The 23056-nt window shown below is 44.6% G+C and overlaps 1 protein-coding gene across 1 annotated transcript in view; it reads right to left on the bottom strand.

The window, feature by feature from the left end:
• Nucleotides 1-1899: 1899 nt before the first annotated feature.
• Nucleotides 1900-23056, bottom strand: part of LOC146854195 (protein FAM118A-like) — a 413277-nt gene continuing 392120 nt past the window's right edge. The window contains exon 7 of the mRNA XM_085651031.1: nt 1900-2816. Coding sequence (XP_085507157.1) covers nt 1900-2816 — 917 coding nt within the window. The remainder of the gene's footprint in view (nt 2817-23056) is intronic.

Raw genomic sequence — 23056 nt, 5'->3', positions numbered from 1 at the left:
ACAAGCACAAATATTACTCGGGGTTCCCGCAAATAAGTAAAAGACCAAATATTGGCAACACCATGTTGCAGGGATTCTGCTCAGGAACAGAACTATGCTTGGGACCATAAAACATCAGCATGCAGAGACTGAGTCCAGCTAACTATATTGTCTACCTTGCCCTCTTAACCCTACCAGAGGAACAAGTGAATTGGCACCCCCAGAACACAACACTCTCGATCCTCTCAGGAATCACGGTAACAGGACAAACCCTTTTGCTCTTTCACTCGTACTTGCCCACAATGAGATAACCAGGAGACACAAAGAAAGTTTAGAATATTTATTCGAACTATTGTGCTCTGAAAAGCTTTATCCGTGCCAAAATTAGAAAGCAAATGCATAACAAAATTACTGTTAGCCTGGTTGATAATCCATATACCATGAAACGTGCTGTCTTTTTATAGGACAGAGTGACCTAGCCACCCTTCCCTGATTCTAAAGCTAAATGATTATTTGGAAGATCTCTGTGATTACCAGCGGACACCGTACCTTAGCATACACAGATGAATACTCTACATCTCAGCAGACGCAGTACTCTTGTCTCAGATCTCTCATTCCATGTGTTTGGGGCTCATGCACTTATCTATATGATATGTGCACACATAAACAACAGCTGCAATCTTGTGTCATGTCTAGGTGTTAGTGCCTGGCCAGAAAGAATAACAAGGGACATTGTTGCTTGACCTTGTTGGTGATGCTCAGACTAAATACCAGGAAAAGAACAGAACGCGAAAACATATGCAGGTTCCGTGTGAAAGTACAATGTGGCACAAAGGCAAACATGTTTATATAGTAACGTGTTCAAAGGAAAATTAGGCCTACAAAGTGTAGAGTTAGGGAAAACAGGCCATGCGGGAAACAGATGACATCTGCACTGGTCCAGAAACAGATCATCACAGCCGAACACCTGGGGCTGTCACACCAAGGTCCAACAAAGGCTACACCTGAGGGCCATGCAGGATCAGCAGGCGGGTACCATTGCCCTCTGCCTGGGGTCGAAACCAAACCACTGCAAGTGAGTAGACTGTTTCCTACTATCTACAACAATGGGGATAAGAATGAAGTCAACTGATTGTGCATTTGACCTTCAGAAGATTATAATCTGTACCTGAGTCTGGTTCATGGTCCTGCCAAAGTTTACAGATTATAAGAACCAAGGTTGCCCAATGGAAGAGAATATGGAGAGAGGGGGGTGGGTCTAGCACCCACATGAGACTCATGACCGGGGGTATCACCTTCAATTCATAAATTGGATTGTGTACTATTGCTGTTCGAATAAAAGTACTTTCCTTTTCAAAAAGACAAGGACTGGTTTGTAATCAAGTTATTGTGTCCACTGGTTGATTGCTGAATTCTGAGTTTACACCCCCATACTACCTCCCAGTGAAGCCTGTGACCTTGAGAGCCAAGTGAGGAAAGGGTTGTACTTGGCCCAGTTTGCAGATCTATGGAAAGAAGGAGCCAAAGTCCACAATAGCAAACAACCTCAATCACCACAGTTGGGTTCCAGTAGTACCTGTCTGCCCTGTGGTACCCTGAGCAGGCACTGCTATTTCTATTAGAGGATTTGTTAGAATAATTACCAATCAGTACATGCGGATAGGGGAATATATGCCTTTATGTTTACTGGAGAGGTAGACATGTGTGCTACTTCACAGGGGAAAGGAAGCAAGCCCATCATAAGCCATAAAAAAACAATATTACTGTGTTACTTTAATGAGACAACAAATGGAGGTGGATTAGCATAGATCCAAAGTAATCGATAAAACATCCTTTTGTTGCGGCTCACATGTGTATATGTTGGGCAGATGTGCTGAATGTAGATGGGCAGGACATTTTGGGCATGATGAACAATTTACATCACTTGTGTTTTCGTTTGCTGGCACTTTTATGCCCAGTTGGTACATTCCTCTGTGTGTGAAGTTTACATGTTTTTCTGGTGCTCCTGTCGTTGGCTGATGCCGAGTCCTGGCTCGTAGGCATGGAGGCAGAAGGTGTAGTTAAGCCTCCTGCCAGCCGCATGTCTGTGACTTCATTCGCCTGCTGCTGTTGCTGAATGAGCTCTACCAGTCGCTGATTGGTACACTGTGTGTCCTGCTGGCACTGGACTATTTCCTGGACAATGCTACGATTCACCAACGCAAGTCCATTTGTGGAGCGTACTAGGTCTCTGTTAGTGGTGACTAAGGCATGCAGTCCTTGGCGCATCATTCTGAGCTCGATATTGACTCCCTCCAGTTTGCTGCGGCTGTCCATTGCATAAGCTTGCAGGAGCTGCTGAATGGACTGCAGGACCTTAACATTTTGCCTGCTGTTGTCAAGCAGCTCTTGCTGTCCTGTCTCCAGGCTCTGCAGGTGCTCTGACATCTCCGGTAAGTTTCCACCGTGTGATGCCACTGGTGTGCACGTGTGACCTGATGGAGGCAAGTTTGGTGATGTTTCACTGAATGATGGCACTGTTCTTGGTATGACTTCAATTTCAAACTGGTCTTCCTCGCGATGGTGCATCTCCAGAATGACCTGGGCATGTGGCATAGCAAGGATCTGAGGGGGGATGGTGATTGTTGCTTCCAGTCCCGCCTCCGCTGTGCTGACTGTGGCCACTGCAGTTGTTCGGCTGGGTAGGGTTCTCAGGTCACCCTCTGAGAAGTTGCCAGTGACTGGGGTGAGGGCATTGACAGTGATGGATCTTGCCGCTCTATTTTGATGCCACTCTGGTGTCCCTTGCTCGGTGTCTCTACAGATGAGCACAGGTGAGGCCTCCTGCTCCAGAACACCTGCAAAAGGGTGAATTCAATCAATGGGTGTTTTTTTGTGATGTGCACACAAATACAATGGCATCACTAGGCAGTGGATAACGGTGGCATGCAAGTGTGCTGCATCTATGCAGCTGTGTGTCAATAAAAAGAAGCGGGTGACAAGTGTTTGACCCTCTCTATGCACTGCCAACTGTGAGCGGGCCTCAGATATGCAGGCATGGCAGTGGCATGCCGTGAAGAGAGTACAGTTGTGCCTGGTGCACATTCAGAAAGATTTATTAGTCTGGCATTCGTTTCGACGCTATTTGAGGACTGCAAATTATACTTGATTTGTTTTCTGGTTTCGTTTTGGAGGAAGATTTGGCAGCCATGAAAGTTATGTGGCAGCTTGCAAGCACATTATATTACACGTAACTGTAAGGTTCAATAGATGATATGACTCTATTCTCCCAAAAATCAGTGATGGGCTAGACTCTGCAGAGGACCGAGATGTATCCTATGAGGTTAGCATCAACACCAACTTCAGCTGTGTGTCTTGAATGGGATGTTAAGTCGATATAACCACTCCCGAACATAACATTCCAGCTCTTTTATCACTAGTGCACGCGCATATGGCTTTAACACATTAACTGCCTGATTGTGCCTGTGCCTAGATATTGTCTCAAAGGGGTCAATCAGGGACTGATCTGGTGGCGGCCAAATAATGTCACATGCCATGTGTGTCTGCCCCCTCCAAGTTCTCCCACTTCATTCCACCAACTCCTCCATGAGGAAGACTTATCAGGTATCTTGCACCCACTAAATCAGGCTCGCCACTGGATCCCTGCCCCACAGCAGTACTTGGTAAGCTCTCCCTCACTGCCCTGAAGCAGCTTATCCAACTGCTAAACTCATCACTGTCGGAGGGCATTGTTCCCAAACCTTGGAAAATGGCCCTGGTTACCCCTCTATTGAAAAAACACAATCTGGATCCATTTACCTGGTCAAATTACAGACACATATCTTTTTTACCCATTTTGGCCAAAGTTTTTGAGAAACACATGAACAGCAGCTCACAGGGGACCTCAACGGCCTACTCCACCTTTCACATTCTGGTTTTCGAGCAGGCCGTAGCACCGAACCAGCCCTCCTCGGTGGTACCAAGTTCTTGAGGCACCAGTTAGATCAAGTTCTTTTTTTATATTAAATTTTTATTCATAGATCAACAACAGATACAATACGCATCTATCTTTCCCTGCACACCTGGAGGGATGGATAGAACAACAAGTATCAATATAACAAATGCAGTGTCTTCATACATAGTGAATACATGTTGTATGTGTTGCCAGTCCAGCATAGCAGATGACAACCTAGTGTCAATTTAGCCATGCAAGGCCGCTCAGGTAGCCATGCCAGACATAGCTCATTCTGCACCACAGAGCTATCCTATAAAGGACACGTATACGTGAAAGGAGCATAAGAAGAACAGAGGAGGAGAGATAAAGGGAGGGAGGGAGGGAAGGGAGGGTTCTCTCTCGCCATCTAATGTGAAGCGATCAGCAATGCACCCCCCATCGCATGGAAGCGTGAAAGAAAGAATGCTTTATTTGGGTATACAAATATCCTTAAAAGAACACCTCAAAATTACAGCAGCAATACATGGGACAATAATTATTAAAATCTTCAAATTACTTTAAAAACTTCACTGATGAGTGAATGATAAAAAAGCAGAATGTGCAAACAACAATGACAGTGACATATAAAATGAATTCGATTTCGGGTCTTAACAATCAGCCATAAATGCAATCCAATGTTTCGTAAAGTAACAGCAGAATATACAGTGTAGTCAAATAGGATCAATTTTAGCATCATAAAAAGGGTTGCAGTGTGGTATGGAATAGCTCCTAAAAGATAGCGTAATGGCGAGCCATTCCAGTTACTATCTGAAGGTGCGGTATGCATGTCGTATAAAGATTGTAAAAGCAATATTTAGAGCTGTGTTATCTGGCATTAATGCTGCAATAATTGCTTGTCTACACGTCCGGATTCCCAGCCTGTTCCACTCAGATTTCAATTTATGTCTACGTTGTGACATAAAAGTGGGACAGAGGCATACTATGTGGACCAGGGTTTCAGGAGTCGTGCCGCACCCTCTGCACATTACTTCCACTGACAGACGGCGCCAGGCGGGCATGTCGTTTAAAAATTGCCATTCGCCCAGTCTGACAGCCATAAAACTGAGTTTTAGATGCAAGGGATAGGTGCAGGATAGATAGGAGGCAGGGGATAGGCGACCATACGAACTCATTGTAGCCCACGCGTGTCTGCGTTTGGCAAAGTGAGCTTTGTCAATAAGTAGGGACCTTGTTCGAATACATTTCTTAATGTTAGTTTTAAATGCTGACCTACTGGGGTTAAGGTCCCATAGGGCACCCGCAGACAGTTCTTGAATCGAATCCTTAAAAAGACGGCTATAAGAGCCGCATGGGTTTTTCTGGGAAATGTCCAACCAAATTAAAGACTCCAATGAGCCTGTGTTTGATTGTCTCAGTTTGTGGCACAGATTTAAATACAATCCTGTGCCAGAAATGTCATAATTTAATAAGCCTAGTTCAAGTCGAATCTGGGCAGCTGAGGCAGTTTTGGGCAGATGAGGAGTTTTTTTCATAGATTTTGGTCACAGATTGGTTAAAAGTGGAGTTTAGTTTCCCCCTAAAAATCTCAACACCGTATGTCAGTACCGGCCCAATTTTTGCTTTCATAACTTCCAGTAATGGGGATAGACTTAGGCCGGACAAAGATCTTGAAAGCTTGCAGAAATTCACCTGAAGGGTCATAGCTTTAACTGAGATGTCCCTACGCTGTTTGTTAAAGTTGCCCCTGGAGTCGAAATTGACCCCTAGATATTTATATGCATTGCCTATTGTGAGACTCATATTGTTATACAGCCATCCTCCACCACGGTAACGTTTTCTACCAAAGATAACCACTTGGGTTTTCTTTAAATTGACCTCTAGACTGTTCGTGGTGGTATATATGTCTAGTTTATTTAGTAATAAGTCGGTTGCGCCACTCAACTGAGTGGAGTCCCCCGGGCTCCTATGCCCCTCAATTGGGTTTCAATAAAGTAATCAAAAGTTCTACATAGGTTGATGTTTCATGGTGTTTTATTCACACACAAGTTTCTTTAAAGTTTTCTTTTAGCATTATTCCAATGCGGAGTCCCAATGCATTTCGGCATTAACATAACATGCCTTCATCAGGGGAAACGTTTCTATAATGTAAACAAAAAGCGTAGCACTCAATAAATGATTCTGGACAGGTACGTGGTTATATGCAATAACTGTGATGTTACGGAATACAAAATGTTTAAAAACGATCGGTATTTGTGAGCATTATCATAAAGTACTATGCGTGGTGACAGCATTAATCCGACGTGTTTCGCAGTGAGCCGACTTTCTATTATGCAGTTGTCCGTAAAATCAGGAAGGTCCGTGAGGTTAGCTAAGTGCACTGTTGAGTGAATACAGAACGGGAATCAATGAAGCTGGCTCGGGGTGTGTTATAATAAAACGTGCTAGTAAACGCGTGTGTTTTCGATATTAGTTAGAGTAAGACCAATGAATCTGCAATCCAATATGCGTCGCGGCTAAAAAACATGCTTTTAGAATCGAACCCTAGTTCATTTAATACACTTCCGGGTTGCATGCTCGGGTTTTACTTCCGGAGCATACTACGCGAGAATCATCACGCTTAACTCGGTAAGAACATCACTGTTCGATTCTAAAAGCATGTTTTTTAGCCGCGACGCATATTGGATTGCATGGAGCACTATAGCACACATTTAAAATTCATTGGTCTTACTCTAACTAATATCGAAAACACACGCGTTTACTAGCACGTTTTATTATAACACACCCGAGCCAGCTTCATTGATTCCCGTTTTGTATTCACTCAACAGTGCACTTAGCTAACCTCACGGACCTTCCTGATATTACGGACAACTGCATAATAGAAAGTCGGCTCACTGCGAAACACGTCGGATTAATGCTGTCACCACGCATAGTACTTTATGATAATGCTCACAAATACCGATCGTTTTTAAACATTTTGTATTCCGTAACATCACAGTTATTGCATATAACCACGTACCTGTCCAGAATCATTTATTGAGTGCTACGCTTTTTGTTTACATTATAGAAACGTTTCCCCTGATGAAGGCATGTTATGTTAATGCCGAAATGCATTGGGACTCCGCATTGGAATAATGCTAAAAGAAAACTTTAAAGAAACTTGTGTGTGAATAAAACACCATGAAACATCAACCTATGTAGAACTTTTGATTACTTTATTGAAACCCAATTGAGGGGCATAGGAGCCCGGGGGACGCCACTCAGTTGAGTGGCGCAATCGACTTATTGTATCACATTACGCTCTTTGGTCAGAGAGCGATTCCCCGAGGACCCGACAACTATACAAACATTTGAACTTTCAAATAGCAGTGCGTCCAGCTAAATACCCCCAAGTTCTTTCAAGTTTATTCTGACTCTGAAGCCAGGACAGCACGCACTTACCTTTCTTAAACATGGATGAGATTTTCAACCTCACAGACATTCGCGCAGAAACTTTTGCATTCAGTAATGAGGAAGTTGACAGAATATACGCACTCATACACGAGGATGCCACCGAACTGGCCACTGGCCGCACCAAGGAACAAAACGTGAGACAGTTGTTTTATCTGTCCAAAAAAGAAGTAAATCAACGCCTGCACGCAAGTACTTTGGTTAAGTACCACCGTGCACAAAGGATTCCGAGAGGATTGAGGATCCCATTAAAGCCTTCTCTCTGTAAGAATGTGCAGAAGTTTAAAGATCGCTGGTACGCGATATTAAACAAATGTTCGCTTGACTTAATTCTTCTAATTATTGAAGAATTATCCAACATTTTAGAAGAACTAGCCAAAGACATTTCTAAAGTCAAAACCGAACTGGAAAATAGTTTATCTCCAGAAGAACATGGAAAAATCTTGGAAGACATTAACATGCAATTGTCGAAACACACAGCAGAAGTAAATGAGCGCAAAATTCGCAAACTACGACGTGATACCATTGACTACAAGATGGGAGAAGTGTATTCATGGGCGGACATTTACGCCAAAAGGAGACAAAATAAGCCATATTCGGCTAACACGGACACCTCATCTTCGGAAGGAGACACGATGAACCAACAGAGAAGATTCGCGAGACATCAACCTCCAAAACCAGTAACTAATATACCTACTGTGCAACACATACAAGCAACAGCCACTCCACAAACAATTAGTGACGAAACCCCTACAACCTTTACTGAGCCTTTTTTAGCGGTAGGCCATGAGGCACAAGACGACCCAGGAGGGGCAAACGAAAAGGTAAAAGAACCCCCACAAACACGCACAGTAACAGGAAAGAAGGACAAGCCGAAGAAAATTACACCACAGACAACTTAGTCATAAATATCTCGGACCATCACCTCAACGACATTCAAATCAAAACGTTACAAAAAGGAACTTCATTTATACCGACATCACAGACCAATAAATTGGAGCTTAATATAGCGTTTTTCAAGCTCATGCGAAAATTACGCTTACGACACTTCTTCGACAATGTCATTCAAAAATCCAAGTCTAGTGAGCCAGATCAATTACTTGGCTTAAGGCCCAAGAGGACCTTCATGCCGCCGTCTTCACATAAGACGCTGGATACTTTTGAGACTTTAGTCATTAATGACCTGAAAAAATTGAATTGTCAACCGAAAACCAAGAGGAAAAATTATACCATCAAGGAGATGCACACACTAAAAAACATTGCTAACAATAAAGCTATAACCTGCACAAAAGCTGACAAAGGCGGAGCCATTGTTATCTTGCATACATCATACTATAAGGAAAAAGCATCTCTTCACCTCGCGGACACCAATACATACTTAAAATTAGAAACAAATCCTACCTACGATTTCAAGCTGACATTGGATACTATACTAGACGAAGCAACCAAGAATGGAACCATCAATGAAAAAACGAGAAAATATCTCATCACAACTTATATTAAAATCCCTAAATTTTTCTTGGTCCCAAAGATACACAAGAGCTTACAGAGACCTCCATGTAGACCAATAGTCTCCACCTGTGGGAGCATCCACGAGCCGGTGGGCAAGCTTCTTGACAAATATTTACAACCCATAGTCATAGCTACAAGTACCTACATCAAAGACACCACGGATTTTCTTAACAAGCTTAACAACTTATCTATAGAGAATCTTGAAGACATCCATTTATGTACCATAGACGTTACGTCCCTCTACACCTCCATTCCACATTCCATGGGCATTGGAGCAATAGAAAATGGATTACTCGGTACAGATTTGCCAGAGGACTTCAAAGTTTTTTTGATGAAACTTCTACAGTTCAGATTGTTCAACAGTTACTTTCTATGGAAAGAGGATTGGTACCAGCAGCTTACTGGTACATCAATGGGCAATTCAGCAGCACCAGCGTATGCTAATATGTTTATGAGTAGGTTTGAAGAGGAATGGATTTTGTCGAAAGAAGTTTGGAAATCCCACAGTAAAATGTTCGTCAGATTTATCGATGATATTTTCTTGATCTGGCAAGGACCAAAAAGAATACTCCAAGATGAGCTTCAAAAACTCAACATCATCGACACACGGATACAATTCACTCATGACATACAAGACTCATCCATATCCTTTTTGGATGTGAGAGTAATCAAAACAGCTATAGGATTTGAGACTGAACTCTTTAGAAAGACAACAGATAGGAACAATACTTTGTACTACTCTAGTTTCCATCCTCAGCCTCTTAAGGACCATTTACCATATAGCCAGTTCATAAGACTGAAACGTATAGTATCCAACCCCACAAAGCTTGATGACCATTTGAAAGAGATGACATCTAGATTTACTGCACGAAGGTACCCTCCCCAAATACTTGAGCAGGCCAAACAACGCTGTAACAATGTCAACAGACAACAACTACTTCATAAGAGTCCACCTACCAACAAAGATTCCATAACAGTGGTATCCAAATATTCAACTTCTAGCTTCAAATTCAGGCAGATCATTAAAAGACATTGGGAAATACTGCGAATTGAACAGGATTTTAATAATATTTTCAATTCCGACCCCATATTCGCTTACACCAGGAGCAAAAATCTTGGAGAACTCATCAAATACAAAGAAACTACAATCACTGTTCACAAAGGGACAGTACCCTGTTGGAATTGTAGCCATTGTAACAATGTAATCAAGGGGACAACCATCAGTCACCCTATGAAAGGAAACAATATCAAGGTCAGAGCTACAGCAACATGCGACAGTGCAAACCTTATTTACATGATCAAATGCCCGTGCGGGAAGGTTTACATTGGACAAACTGAACGCAAGATTAAGATACGACTTAACGAGCACAAGTCCAACATTCGCACCAAACAGTTGAAATCGACAGTGGCACAGCATTACCTGGAAACAGGCCACAGCATCAGTCAATTACGCTATTGCGTATTAGAGACAGTTCCCAGACTAGAGGGTCGAGATAATCACAATGAACTTCTCAAAAGAGAGAATTACTGGATATCCCTTCTATGTAGCATGAAGCCAAATGGTCTCAACGACCGTATGGAATTTAATTGTTACCTTTAAAGTTACAACAGCGCTAATATTTGATCATTAGCTTCCTTGGTCCTGCCTATAGCCTTTACCATGTGGTTTAATGTAATTTTTCACCATGATATTTAATGTTTCATTCATCGTATAATGTGTCATTTATCTTTCCTTCAATCAGATATTTTCCTTGTTATTATTTACTGTTACCATCTCCTTGCTGGAACAGATGTCACCCACTACACACGTTCTGTCTACACCATTATAGTTAATTTAACTCTCCGTTTTCATTTTGATTACCAGTGCGCTTTTATTTTTTCGACCCTTATCACCTTCCATCACCTTCCTCACCGTTCATTAAATAGCTAACTTTATTAGCACTAACAACCGACACTTTTATCACAACGTTGCCCCAGTTGCTTACCAACCCTAGTTCATTTAATACACTTCCGGGTTGCATGCTCGGGTTTTACTTCCGGAGCACACTACGCGAGAATCATCACGCTTAACTCGGTAAGAACATCACTGTTCGATTCTAAAAGCATGTTTTTTAGCCGCGGCGCATATTGGATTGCATGGAGCACTATAGCACACATTTAAAATTCATTGGTCTTACTCTAACTAATATCGAAAACACACGCGTTTACTAGCACATTTTATTATAACACACCCCGAGCCAGCTTCATTGATTCCCGTTCTGTATTCACTCAACAGTGCACTTAGCTAACCTCACGGACCTTCCTGATATTACGGACAACTGCATAATAGAAAGTCGGCTCACTGCGAAACACGTCGGATTAATGCTGTCACCACGCATAGTACTTTATGATAATGCTCACAAATACCGATCGTTTTTAAACATTTTGTATTCCGTAACATCACAGTTATTGCATATAACCACGTACCTGTCCAGAATCATTTATTGAGTGCTACGCTTTTTATTTACATTATAGAAACGTTTCCCCTGATGAAGGCATGTTATGTTAATGCCGAAATGCATTGGGACTCCGCATTGGAATAATGCTAAAAGAAAACTTTAAAGAAACTTGTGTGTGAATAAAACACCATGAAACATCAACCTATGTAGAACTTTTGATTACTTTATTGAAACCCAATTGAGGGGCATAGGAGCCCGGGGGACTCCACTCAGTTGAGATGCGCAACCGACTTATTGTATCACATTACGCTCTTTGGTCAGAGAGCGATTCCCCGAGGACCCGACAACTATACAAACATTTGAACTTTCAAATAGCAGTGCGTCCAGCTAAATACCCCCTAGTTTATTTAGTAGCCTTTGCAGCCCTACCCGTGTCAGAATGAAAAGGACCAGGTCATCGGCATATAAAAGATTGCTTATTGATACACCTCCCATCTTGGGAGAGTGGCTATTTGTTTAATCAAGGGAGGGTGGTAGGTCCGCTATGAACAGATTGAAAAGGAGGGGGGCCAGCACACATCCCTGTTTAACTCCTCTGGATGTCATAATTTTCCGAGAGAGATGTGTGCCAGTCCCAAACTTCACTTGGACCCATGTGCCCGAGTGCAATTGGATGATCGCATCCAAGAGTTTAGCTGGAATCCCCCATTTTTTTAACTTTACCCATAGGGCAGCCCTTGGTACCCGATCGAATGCAGCTTTAAAATCTACAAAGCAGCAAAAGACCACCCTAGAAGTAACTAATACTTTGTCAACAATTATGGATAGTGTCAGTAAGTTGGTCACAGTGCCGGAGTTGGCGGTAAAGCCGGTTTGCTTTATTGGGATCAAGTTGTTCTGCTCGGCCCAGGATCTCAGCTCCTCCAGTAGGTTTCCACCATAAAACTTTGCCTCAATGTCTAATAGTGCAATTAATCTGTAGTTATTTGGCGAAGCATGAGAGCCTGACTTATAGATCGGGTGAATTATTGCACCTCGCCATGAGTCCGGTATAGTTGAGCTTGTCCAAACAAAGTTGAAGAGATAAGTTAAGTATCTTGACCAGTGGTCAATATTTGTTTTAAACAAGGCCTGTGGGAGGCCATTTGGACCCGGAGCCCCGTCAGTTCTTGCTTTTGATAGAACTTTGGTAACCGTTTCTTGACTGACCTGTAGATGTTCACTGCGAGAGTCTAAACAGATCGTGGGCCTACTCAAGTTCAGATGTAAGTTTGTTAACGCTGGGTTAGAGGCACGTGAAACTGTAGACTCTGAGACCTCAGAGGCCCTGAAGTGGTCTGATAAATAAGCGAACCAGTCAGCTTCAGACTCTGAGACCTCAGAGGCCCTGAAGTGGTCTGATAAATAAGCGAACCAGTCAGCTTCAGCAATGTTTGCTGACCCCAGTCTAAAAGAGCTGGAGTGTTGGCGGTTAATTAATGCCCAGAATTTTCTAGAGTTGGAGTTTTTGCTCTCCCATAAAAGTTTACACCAAAATTGGTCTAAGTGGCGTCGTTTGTCAGTTTGTATAGCCTCCCTGAATAGTTTTTGGTTGGTTTTATACCCATTCAAGTGCTCATTGTTACCTGGGGATGACTTGAGGGACCGCAGAGCTTTGTCTCTCGATTTCTTCAATACCCTGGTTTGGCTGGAGATTGAAAACTGCCGGCTGAAAGGGGTCTTGTGAGCATGTTGCATGGAAGCGTTCAGTCAGCGCCCGCTCAGTCGGTATTCACAGGGGCCACCGCCCGGTCGGGCAGCCGAGCAGCAAGGTAGCTTTGCAGCGGTTCCCAAATATTTTTGGGATGTGCCTGCACGGGCATTAGTTCACAGAACTCTGATAGCAGGTTAAGGCAAAATGCAGTGTCTCTTAGCAAGTCAGCCACCCGGAGTTTTCGCCTGGGCCCCCAGCAAATCGCCACTCTCCTTTTAGCAAGCAGTAGCAGCACAGCTGTCAGCTTCCGTTTTTCAGAGGGTACAAAGCGCACATAGCCAAGCAAGGTAACCAGAGGGGTTCGTTCACATCTGCACCCCGTCGTTTCGTACAGTGTGTCAAATATGTTCCCCCAGACCAGTTAGATCAAGTTGGGGCCGCTGCACTGATCCGTTTAGACCTCAGTGCAGCATTTGACGCTGCAAATCACAGCACACTGCTACAAAGATTAGAGGTAAGGGAGGTTCGAGACACTGCCACATCATGGCTAAAATCCTTCCTGCATGATCCTACCTTTCAGGTTCATGCACACCAACAAACATCAAATTCTCACCCCTTAGCCTCAGGTGTGCATCAGGGATGCACTTTGAGCCAACTTCTCTTCAACTTATATGTGAAACTATTAGCATAGATAGTGGAAAATGTGGCCTCAAACTTTTCTCTTATGCAGATGATACACAAATTTTAGTAAATTTGTTCTCTAAGGACAATCAGAAGGCGTATGCCCTCAACACTTGCCTTTCCCATCTCGTCATGGATGAAAGCCAACTCCAGGAAACTAAACGGGAATAAGACAGATATTCTGATGGTGGGCAATCTCCCTACCCTCTGGGGACCTCACATGTGGCCTACGACCATAGACAATCTCCCCAGCCCAGCAAGAATCTTGAAATTTGGCTAGATGACAAACTTACCATGAGCCATCAGATCAACAAGGTGGCAGCCACTTGCTTTGGCATCTTGAAATGGCTCAGGAAGATTCTTTACTGTCTCCCTACTCCTGCCCGTGGTTATCTCTAGTCTGGACTATGGGAATGTCCTTTATCTGGGGGCAGCAAAAGCACTACTCAAGCACCCGGAGAAATAAAAATATTTTTCCTTGTTGAGCCAGTCTAATACCTTCTTTTGCTTGGCATTACTTTTTGCGCTGCCTCAGATTTACAGATTCTTGTAAATCTGGAGCAGAGTCAAAAAGAAATTGGTGTTGCGGTGGACCATTTACAGCAACACCCATTGCATTCCACGTTTATGCAGAAACCTGCATGAAAGGGTACCATATTTACAAAGCGTCGTTAAGCCATGCAAAGTGGCTTAACACAGCTTTGTAAATATGGTATAGGGCACTACGCTACTGGAACATCAGAAAAAGTGATGTTCCGGTTGCGCAATGCCCTTATAAATATGCCCCCTGGTCTTTCATGGTGCACTGTGAGGAAACCATGCACTTAGAGGTGAGTGAGCCACTGAAAGCTTGAGCATGGCTCTAGTTCACTTCAGATATTCTCGAACCCCCAAGCCCAAACTAAGCCGAGCTTTTACGCTCCTTTTGTCTGCCACCAGGCTTCACAAGTCTTGAAGTTAAGACAAAGCATTAACCTTTGATGCAAAAACAGAACCAAGAGATACCCATCTAGTTACTAAACTGCAGATAAACCACAAAACATGGGATCAATATTTGCTTCCCCAATTGACCAAATTGTGTGATTCTACGTAAATATTTGTTTCCCTGGGCCAATTTTGTTTTTTCATCATCACAAATGAGAGTATCATCAAATACCTGAGTTCAGGGGGGCACTGTTTAAAGACCTCTTGTGTTCGATGATAACAAACTATAATGTTGCTCCAGGTATAGTAGGAATCAAGGCCATATAAACACCTGACTTACAGCTGGCTTGCCTCTTAGTTTACTAATGGCATTGACGTCACGGGGGAGACAGGAACAATTCTTAAGTTCATTTGGAAAAACTATAATCTTCATAAACGCCTCTCAATGCAGAGATACAATCTGATGTACTTAGGTGTAGCGCTTCCCCAAGTTAAAGAGATACACTTTTCTGAATTTGGAGGACACTTTATCATAGTTTTGCAATGATGTTTGATGCAGGACTTATATGTCAAATATTTCCATGATTCGCTACTTTGTTGGCTCACTCACTCACTCACTCACTCACTCACTCACTCACTCACTCACTCACTCACTCAGCTATAAAACCCACTGCAAAAAAACTGTTTTTTATAAAGTTCATTCAGGCAGTCACTGGTCACTTATTGACCATACACTCCTTAAAATAAAACATGTTGGTTTTTGCAGTTGTTTTCAAGTGCAACAGACAGGAAGCACAGTGGGCGGGTGGCGTCTGCCTCGGCCTCCAGCACCAAAAGCCGCCCCTCACTTTCAGTCTCCCGGGAAAATGCCCAGTGCCCAGTAGGACTAGTCCAGGCCTGCCACCAAACAGGAAAAGTGCTGCCTCCATTGGTACAAAGTCAAAATGGGGCAGACGGTGAAGCAGACATGTTCCCTTTACCACACCACTGGTGTAGCAGGATTTCAGCCAAACAATAAATGATCCCTCTACTGAATGAAATGATTGTTTTGCCTCAAATTCAAAGGGCTGTGTTAGGACTGAGTGTTGATGCACTCTGATTTTAGGATGAAGTGCTAAATCCAGAGGATAATTCACTGGAGGCGTTTCCTACAAGGTTGGGATAAGGTGGAGGAAGTTCCTAAGTATGGATTTCGGAATGCTGAGCTTCATCACATAAATAGCTGCTAAGGTGAACTTGTATTGTTTTGAACGACCTATTTAATCACTTGTTGCATTAGGCAGTAGTTTTCAAAGCCTGGAAACACGCTTAGGTTGTTTCTTAACTTAAGAAGCCTTACGCAGACTCAAAAGTCTTAGCAAATTTCAGACCAATGTCCCTTCTACTAGCATTATCTAAAAAGTAGTGAGTCAGTGCTCAGATTAATCAATACCTTAAGGCCAGTAATCTTTGTCAAAGTAATCAGTCGGATTTCCAGCCACGACACAGCTGGAAGTAACTGAGTTAATCAAACTAAGCCTGGAAACGGATCAAGTAGCGGGGGTTCAATTTACCAGCTGTCTCTTCTGCTTCTGACATTGTGACCCATTGTATTCTCTTAGAGCGTCTGTAGAGTAGTGGTGTTAGAAATGGGATCTCTGGTTGGCTAAGGCTTGCGTCAAAGCCAGGCAGAGACCACCACTCTAGTCAGGGCAAGGGAGTTACACGCCAAAGATAACCCCTGCTCACCCCCTTGGTAGCTTGGCACGAGCAGTCAGGCTTATCCCGGAGGCCATGTGTAAAGCATTTGCGCATGCACACAGCAACAACATCCCAGGCACACCACAAAAGGAACTCCACACTAGGTTATATCAAAAATAGCCTTTGTATTATCATAACACATTAGAATAGTAATCACATAATATATACGGTGCCACCTGGCACTAGATTATATTTACAAGGGATTATTTACACCTGACAGGGCCAACTGGACCACTGTCAGAACCATCACAAAGTGAACTTAGTAGATGTAGAACTTATCATAAACATAGAACACAACCAGTAACTACTGGTAACCACTGTACTCAGCATCAACCATGTAACATAAACCACATTATGCACAGTATCCCATTAGGCGCGAATACATTCTGCGCCAACCTCACCAGCATAAACACATTATGCAATTCTCTCAAAAGTCTAAAATGCATTAGACCCTATCCTCCTAAGCATAACTACATTAGGAAATAAATCTCACTAGCATAAACCATAATATGCAAAACAACCTCATAATCACAAGAACCACATTTAGAGGTATAAAACAGGGTGCATAAATCATACTACATACATTACATTTCCTAGCACCACAATCACATTATGGCCTGGCGCCCTACAATTCTAACAGTCCCCCTGGCCAACTGGCCATCTCAAAAAGGGGGCTCAAATGCCCTATGTTCCAAGAGTCAGGGCGCGCTGCCAATGCAGCGAAAGTCAAGGGTGCGCTCTTTGCACAAACCTAAACGTTGCAGCTGCCCACTACTTGCTGGGCAGCTGGGAAAGTATGGGGCCAAGGAGGGCATCTCACTCCTAACTCAAAACATGCCCCCAAAGAACTGTGCGCCTAAACGGTGCAGCTGCCCACTACTTGCTGGGCAGCTGGGAATATCACAGGAGGGCCTAAACGATGCAGCTGCCCACTACTTGCTGGGCAGCTGGAAATTCAATGAGGGCCGGCACCACTGTGCCCTCTTATGCAAATGTGCCCCAAACGTGGCCCTCTGGGGCCCTCTCATATACAAAACGAACTGCCCCTCTCGTTGGAGCGGCCCGCGACGGCGGGCCCGCTCATGGGAATGGCCAACTCAGAACATGGGCTCCTCTGACCCTCGGAACCCCCACTGGGGCCCTTAAACAAAATATCGCCCACGTTGGAGCCACCCAGGCTCTGTAACAAAAGATGCCCCTCTCGGTGGAGCCCCATAGGCTCTGGAAATCCCTATGCCAACCATTGGAGCGGCCCGCTGCCATCTGGGGCCGCTCTGACTCGGGACCGCCGGCAAGGGGCCGCGATCGGCACCAACATTTTGCCCCCTGGAGCCCCCACTCACCGGACTGGGGAGGCGCTCCTCTGAACTCCAGGCACCACGGCTGCAGGCGGGGCTCTCTCGCTCATGAGAGCCTCGCTGGTGATCCGGCTTCCCTCTCTTCATCCGGGCGGACAACTGCTGCTCCCTCTTCACCCGGGCCCCCTCCTGGGACCCAGGACTCTTCTGCCTCACAGGCGGACTCCCTCGGCAAGGTTAGGACGATGTGGGGCTCCCTCTTCACCATGGGAGCCCCGTAGGGGATATTTGTGCAGGCGCTGCCTGCTCCGGCTGCTTCTCTTTGCGGCATCCCTGAAGGCGGGGTGGGCTCCCGCCGGACTTCAGCACACGCGGGGCTCCCACAGCTCACGGGAGCCCCTGGTCACTTCCGGCTCGCGCTCACCAGCCCCGCCCACAACCAAGGCACGGCGCCTGTCTTCCGGGTTGCGCCGATAGCGGCGCGGAGAAGGCTTTAGCAGCGGCATTATGCCACCATACCACCATCGGAATAAGTGGGGTGGGCACCCGCGGGAACAAAGAGGAACACGTGCGGACACCTGTAATTGAAGAAATGCCCAATGCTGCAATGAAGGGTAGGTTCCCTCTATTCAAATACAAGTAGGAGCGGGGTGGGCACCCGAGACCGTAGAAAGAACGCGGGGTGGGCACCCGTAACTAAAGCACAACGGGGGAAGCCCTACACTGTGGATTTCCCCAGCAAGGGCTGCAGCTCGGCGCTGCACAGCCCCCAGGCTTCAAAAGGTATACCCAAGCACTCGTCAAGTATCAGTTAGCATAAATGCAAAACCATTTACGGCATGAGACACAATAAGTTAGTCTTTTGCTTCTTTCTTTGCAGTTTCTTTTCTTTAATATTCCTCTTTCAACAGTAGTTCATCAAGCCAACACGTGTTTCGTCGCCTCCGTAAAGTAGTACATGCGACTTGATCACGGCTAAATAAAGAATGATATGATAATCTACATTAAAGCAAAAGACTAACTTATTGTGTCTCATGCCGTAAATGGTTTTGCATTTATGCTAACTGATACTTGACGAGTGCTTGGGTATACCTTTTGAAGACTGTTTTGTTGCTCTGCCACAATAATTTAGGGAGGCTGGTGGTTCTCCCCAACCCCTTTAGCACCGTAAATAACGCATTCTCCACTAGATAACAGGTGAATCAACCACGAGCGCCTATGACCTATTAACAATACCACTACCCACAACAAGTAGCAGCCCCCAGGCTCTCCTCTCGTCTGGGAGAAGTTCAGGATAAAGCGCTCACAGGGCGCTGGAAGCACAAAAAGTCCTGAAGGTCCACGAGAAAAAGCAAATGGGTTCCATTAGGTCCTTGAGGCATCAGGGGGGCAATGCAGGGCCCAGGGGCCAGCACACAGGGCCCTCCAGCAGGGAGGCAGCCCCCATGGCAGTCCCTCCTGGGCCCCACCAGCAGCAAGACCCTCTCCATTAGGAACAGAACAGGAACTGAACAATTTCATGGGGTCACAGCCCCTATATTTATATGCCCTTTTCCTTTATGGCACAGCACAGGGCTTGGGGATACCAGTCAGAACTGGTTTGGGGGAGCTTTGGAGCACTTTGTTTTGCTCAGCTCCTCTCTCCTTTGTTAGGTGGGGGCTAGGTGCTCAGACACACCACAGGGGGCGGAGCCAGCATTGTGGAGGAAAGGCACAGTCCTATTTAGGTCCCAGGTGCAACTCCTCCCTCCCATCTGCATGCAGATCTTCCCATTCACCACTGGGCAGACTCATCCTGGCTCCTGGAATTCCCCAGCCCTCTCAGCTCCTGTCAATCACAAGCCAGATATGCAATTCACATCAGGCAGGCAGACACACAGCACACAGAAATGCCTACTTCTAAATGTGGCACTTCTACACTAGTCACCATAAATCTGCGCACACCATTGCGCAGCATTTATTCTCACAAGTTTGCACATACTAAACTCGAGTTTGCACTCCTCTCACATCAGGAATTACCATGAACACACATATCCCCCATGCATTCCTATGGGAGGGCAGTCCAATCTCACCACACTCACTCAGAGCGTGCACGCACTTTACACTGGACCACCAATACCAGGTCACAGGAAAGGCAAAAAGTTTAGGGGTGAATCTGCCCAAAAGGGCCAAGTCCAACAAGAGGCATCTGCGATTCTGCCTTACTTTGGCTTAAGTCTCTCTTATCTGACCGTTACCAATAATCTACCTTCCACGTCTTCTAACACCATTTAATCTATGGTGTGTCCAATAAGGATCTGCCTAAAGCCCTACTCTATTTAGTGTTTACATGGTCCTTTTCGCAAGCATCATGCAGCCTTTTAGTCTAAAGGTTGTGCCCTATGCAGATGAAACGCAACTCCTTTCTAGAGACAAATTGTGAGCTACGGGACTTCCTTAAAGTTTGTCTGGTAAAAGTTGCAAAATGGATGAAGAGCAGTTGTCCAATACCTGAGTCAGGATAGAACAGAGAAATGTTTACTGTCAACTTACTGATCATTTAATAACAGTGGCCCAACCTATCTGAGAGATAGAGTCCATGCATACTGTCCCTCTAGATCCTTGAGATTTTCCAATCAACTATTGTTGCAAGTCTCCAGAGTGTGTTGTGCCCATCTAGGTAGATGCTCCTTTACCTTTCGGGTCCATTAACTGTGGAACGCTCTCCCGTACAATGTTAACTCCTCGCCCAATGAACAGATTTTCAGAAAACTTTTAAAGATTTAGTTAATTCACAGTACTGGAGCAAAGTTCAGAGTGGGTGAAGTTCGTGTCCGGGAAGGCCTTCACATCAATCAGATGCTGCTCGGTGACGATCCCAATGAAGCTCTCTATCACCACCTTGAGTCCCAGAGAATACTCAACCAACAGAACCCATTCTACCACAACATCATTCTGTGGAAACGTTACATTGATGACGTTTTAGTGATTTGGAAAGGGGACTCCGATTCAGTAACCACCTTTATGAATTGGTTGAACGAACAAAATACCTTTCTCAAATTCACACACACATTATCCAACAGTAACCTAGTGTTCCTAGATCTCAACATCTACGCAGATGAAGGTAGATTGAAATCTAGTACACATTTCAAACCAATGGCCAAAAATTGTCTACTGCTATATGACAGTTTCCACCCCAGGCATCTTCGGGATAATCTCCCCTATGGCCAGTTCCTCCGTTTACAGAGGAACTGTTCAGAATTGACGGACTTCAGGGCCCAGGCTAAGGATCTGGAAAATAAATTGTTAGACCGGAATTACCCCGAGTCAATTGTCAAAAAAGGACTCAGGTTTCAGGTTTTAATGTCTTTATTTCGATAATAAAATCATAAAAGACAGCAGAAATTACACAAACAGTTTGGGCCATGCTTTACAAACACCATATACTGTCCAGATTACAAATATTTTTACACACGATAAAAACTATACATTAAAAATAATCCTTGTTAAGCATCCCATTTATATTTAGACGATCCGTTTATGAATGTTTTTTAAAAACATAAAATCAATAAATAAAACCATCTTAAAATACTATACAATATCCATCTTTGGATAGGATGTTTTAAGTACGAATCGTATAAGCAATCATTTCTAACTATTTATGGGCTCTAATGATCCAAACCCAGCCAAGGAATTTCGCTGTGCTCACCACAAACAACTCTGAGGTATTGGTCTTCAATGCCCGAATGGCCTCCGCGGACCTACTACAGGTAAGGCGTTGAAACAGAGGTTTTATCCATTTTCTACGTGGGTCTCGGTACATGGGGCAGGCAAATAAGAGGTGATCCTCTGTCTCCTTATGACCAGGACACCATTGACAAAATTCAGTTACTCCAGTACCCCAATTTTTAGTGAATGTATTCAAGGGCAAAGAACCCACCCGAAACTGATGGTAGAGTTTCTTATCTAGCGGCCCGGTAATGATATCCCAGTAGTTCTCACGGGAAGGATCCAGCTTGTTAGCCAGGAACCTACCTGTTAGACTTGTGGAACTAGAAGCAGACACTAAGGTTTGTCGAACCGAGGCCCAGTACAATGCTTTAAATTCTTGTTTGGAGGGAAACACATTGGTTCCTGGGGACAACCACAGCTGTTCCAAACCCATTTCAACCAAGATGGTTCTAACCGTGCATAGCCATGGAATTCTCCCGGATCCCTCAATGGACCTAACTTCGACAAGTTCATTAGCAAATAAGGCAAGGTCAGGAGAAGACCAAATCCGTCTCCAAAAGGCAACCAATCTGAACCTCGCCATCTCATTAATTGGATTACAACCTAAGTCCAAACAAAGGGGTATAGATGGAGTTGATTGCGGAAGCCCCACTAGATTCCGCAAGAACTTACACTGTGCTTTAAACAGGCTAGAAAGATCCATATACGCCCAAAGATCCGCTCCGTATAAAATAGCAGCGTTAATCTTTGCGTCATAAATTTTTAGCGCTGGGTGCACACGTTTAGTGATGGATCTCTTTTGTTCCCTAAGGAGACAGCCAGTTAAGCGGGCCAGTTTAAGCTGCTGTTCGACTACCTGCTCCTTCTATCGCAGGCGAAAGTCTAGTGTAACCCCTAGGTAGGACATATGATCTACTTGTTCCAAATTAGCCCCACCCATCCTTACCGAGCTCCGAACCAAAATGTTCTTAGTAAAAACCATAAACTTAGTTTTGCCCACGTTTACCTTCAAATCGTTGATGACACAGAACTCCTCAAAGCGGTTCAGAGCCCGCTGTAAACCGCTTCTGGTCTTAGAGAGGAGCAGAGTGTCGTCAGCGAAGATAAGCATGGGGAACTTCTTCCCAGCCAGGGAGGGAGCGTCAGTTGGGAAGGTCTTGAAAAAGTTTACTACCTGGTCAATAAACAACAGGAAGAGTGTGGGCGCCAGGACACAACCCTGACGAACCCCGCGTGTTACTGGGAAGCTGTTCGTCACTTGTCCTTGACCGCCCCACCGAACCCTAGCAAAATTGTCCTCATGCAGTTTAACAATTAGATCCAGAAGTTCCAAGGGTAAACCCAAGTCTCTCAAGACGCACCACAGTTTAGCCCTCGGGACCATGTCAAAAGCCGCCTTTAGATCAATAAAAGGGGCGAAAATTTTCCCCCCGCCTAACAGCACCACCTTCCAGTAGATTAGACAAAATCTAAATACCTGGTCGATGGTGCTGATACCGGATCTAAAGCCTGCTTGCATGGGAGACAAAATGCACTCGGAGACCATCCAACCCTGAACTCTACCTAAGATCATTCGTGCAATGACCATTTGGAGGGAGTCAATAAGGCTGATCGGGCGATAATTGCCCGGGTTGAACCGATCCCCTTTTTTGTGGATTGGAAGGATCTCAGCCCCCTTCCAGCTCTTTGGGATTCTGGC

This window comes from Triturus cristatus, chromosome 4_1 (assembly GCF_964204655.1).
Source record: "Triturus cristatus chromosome 4_1, aTriCri1.1, whole genome shotgun sequence".
NCBI lineage: Eukaryota > Metazoa > Chordata > Amphibia > Caudata > Salamandridae > Triturus > Triturus cristatus.
The sequence above is the reverse complement of the archived record's forward strand: the minus strand, read 5'-3'. Positions and strand labels throughout refer to the sequence as shown.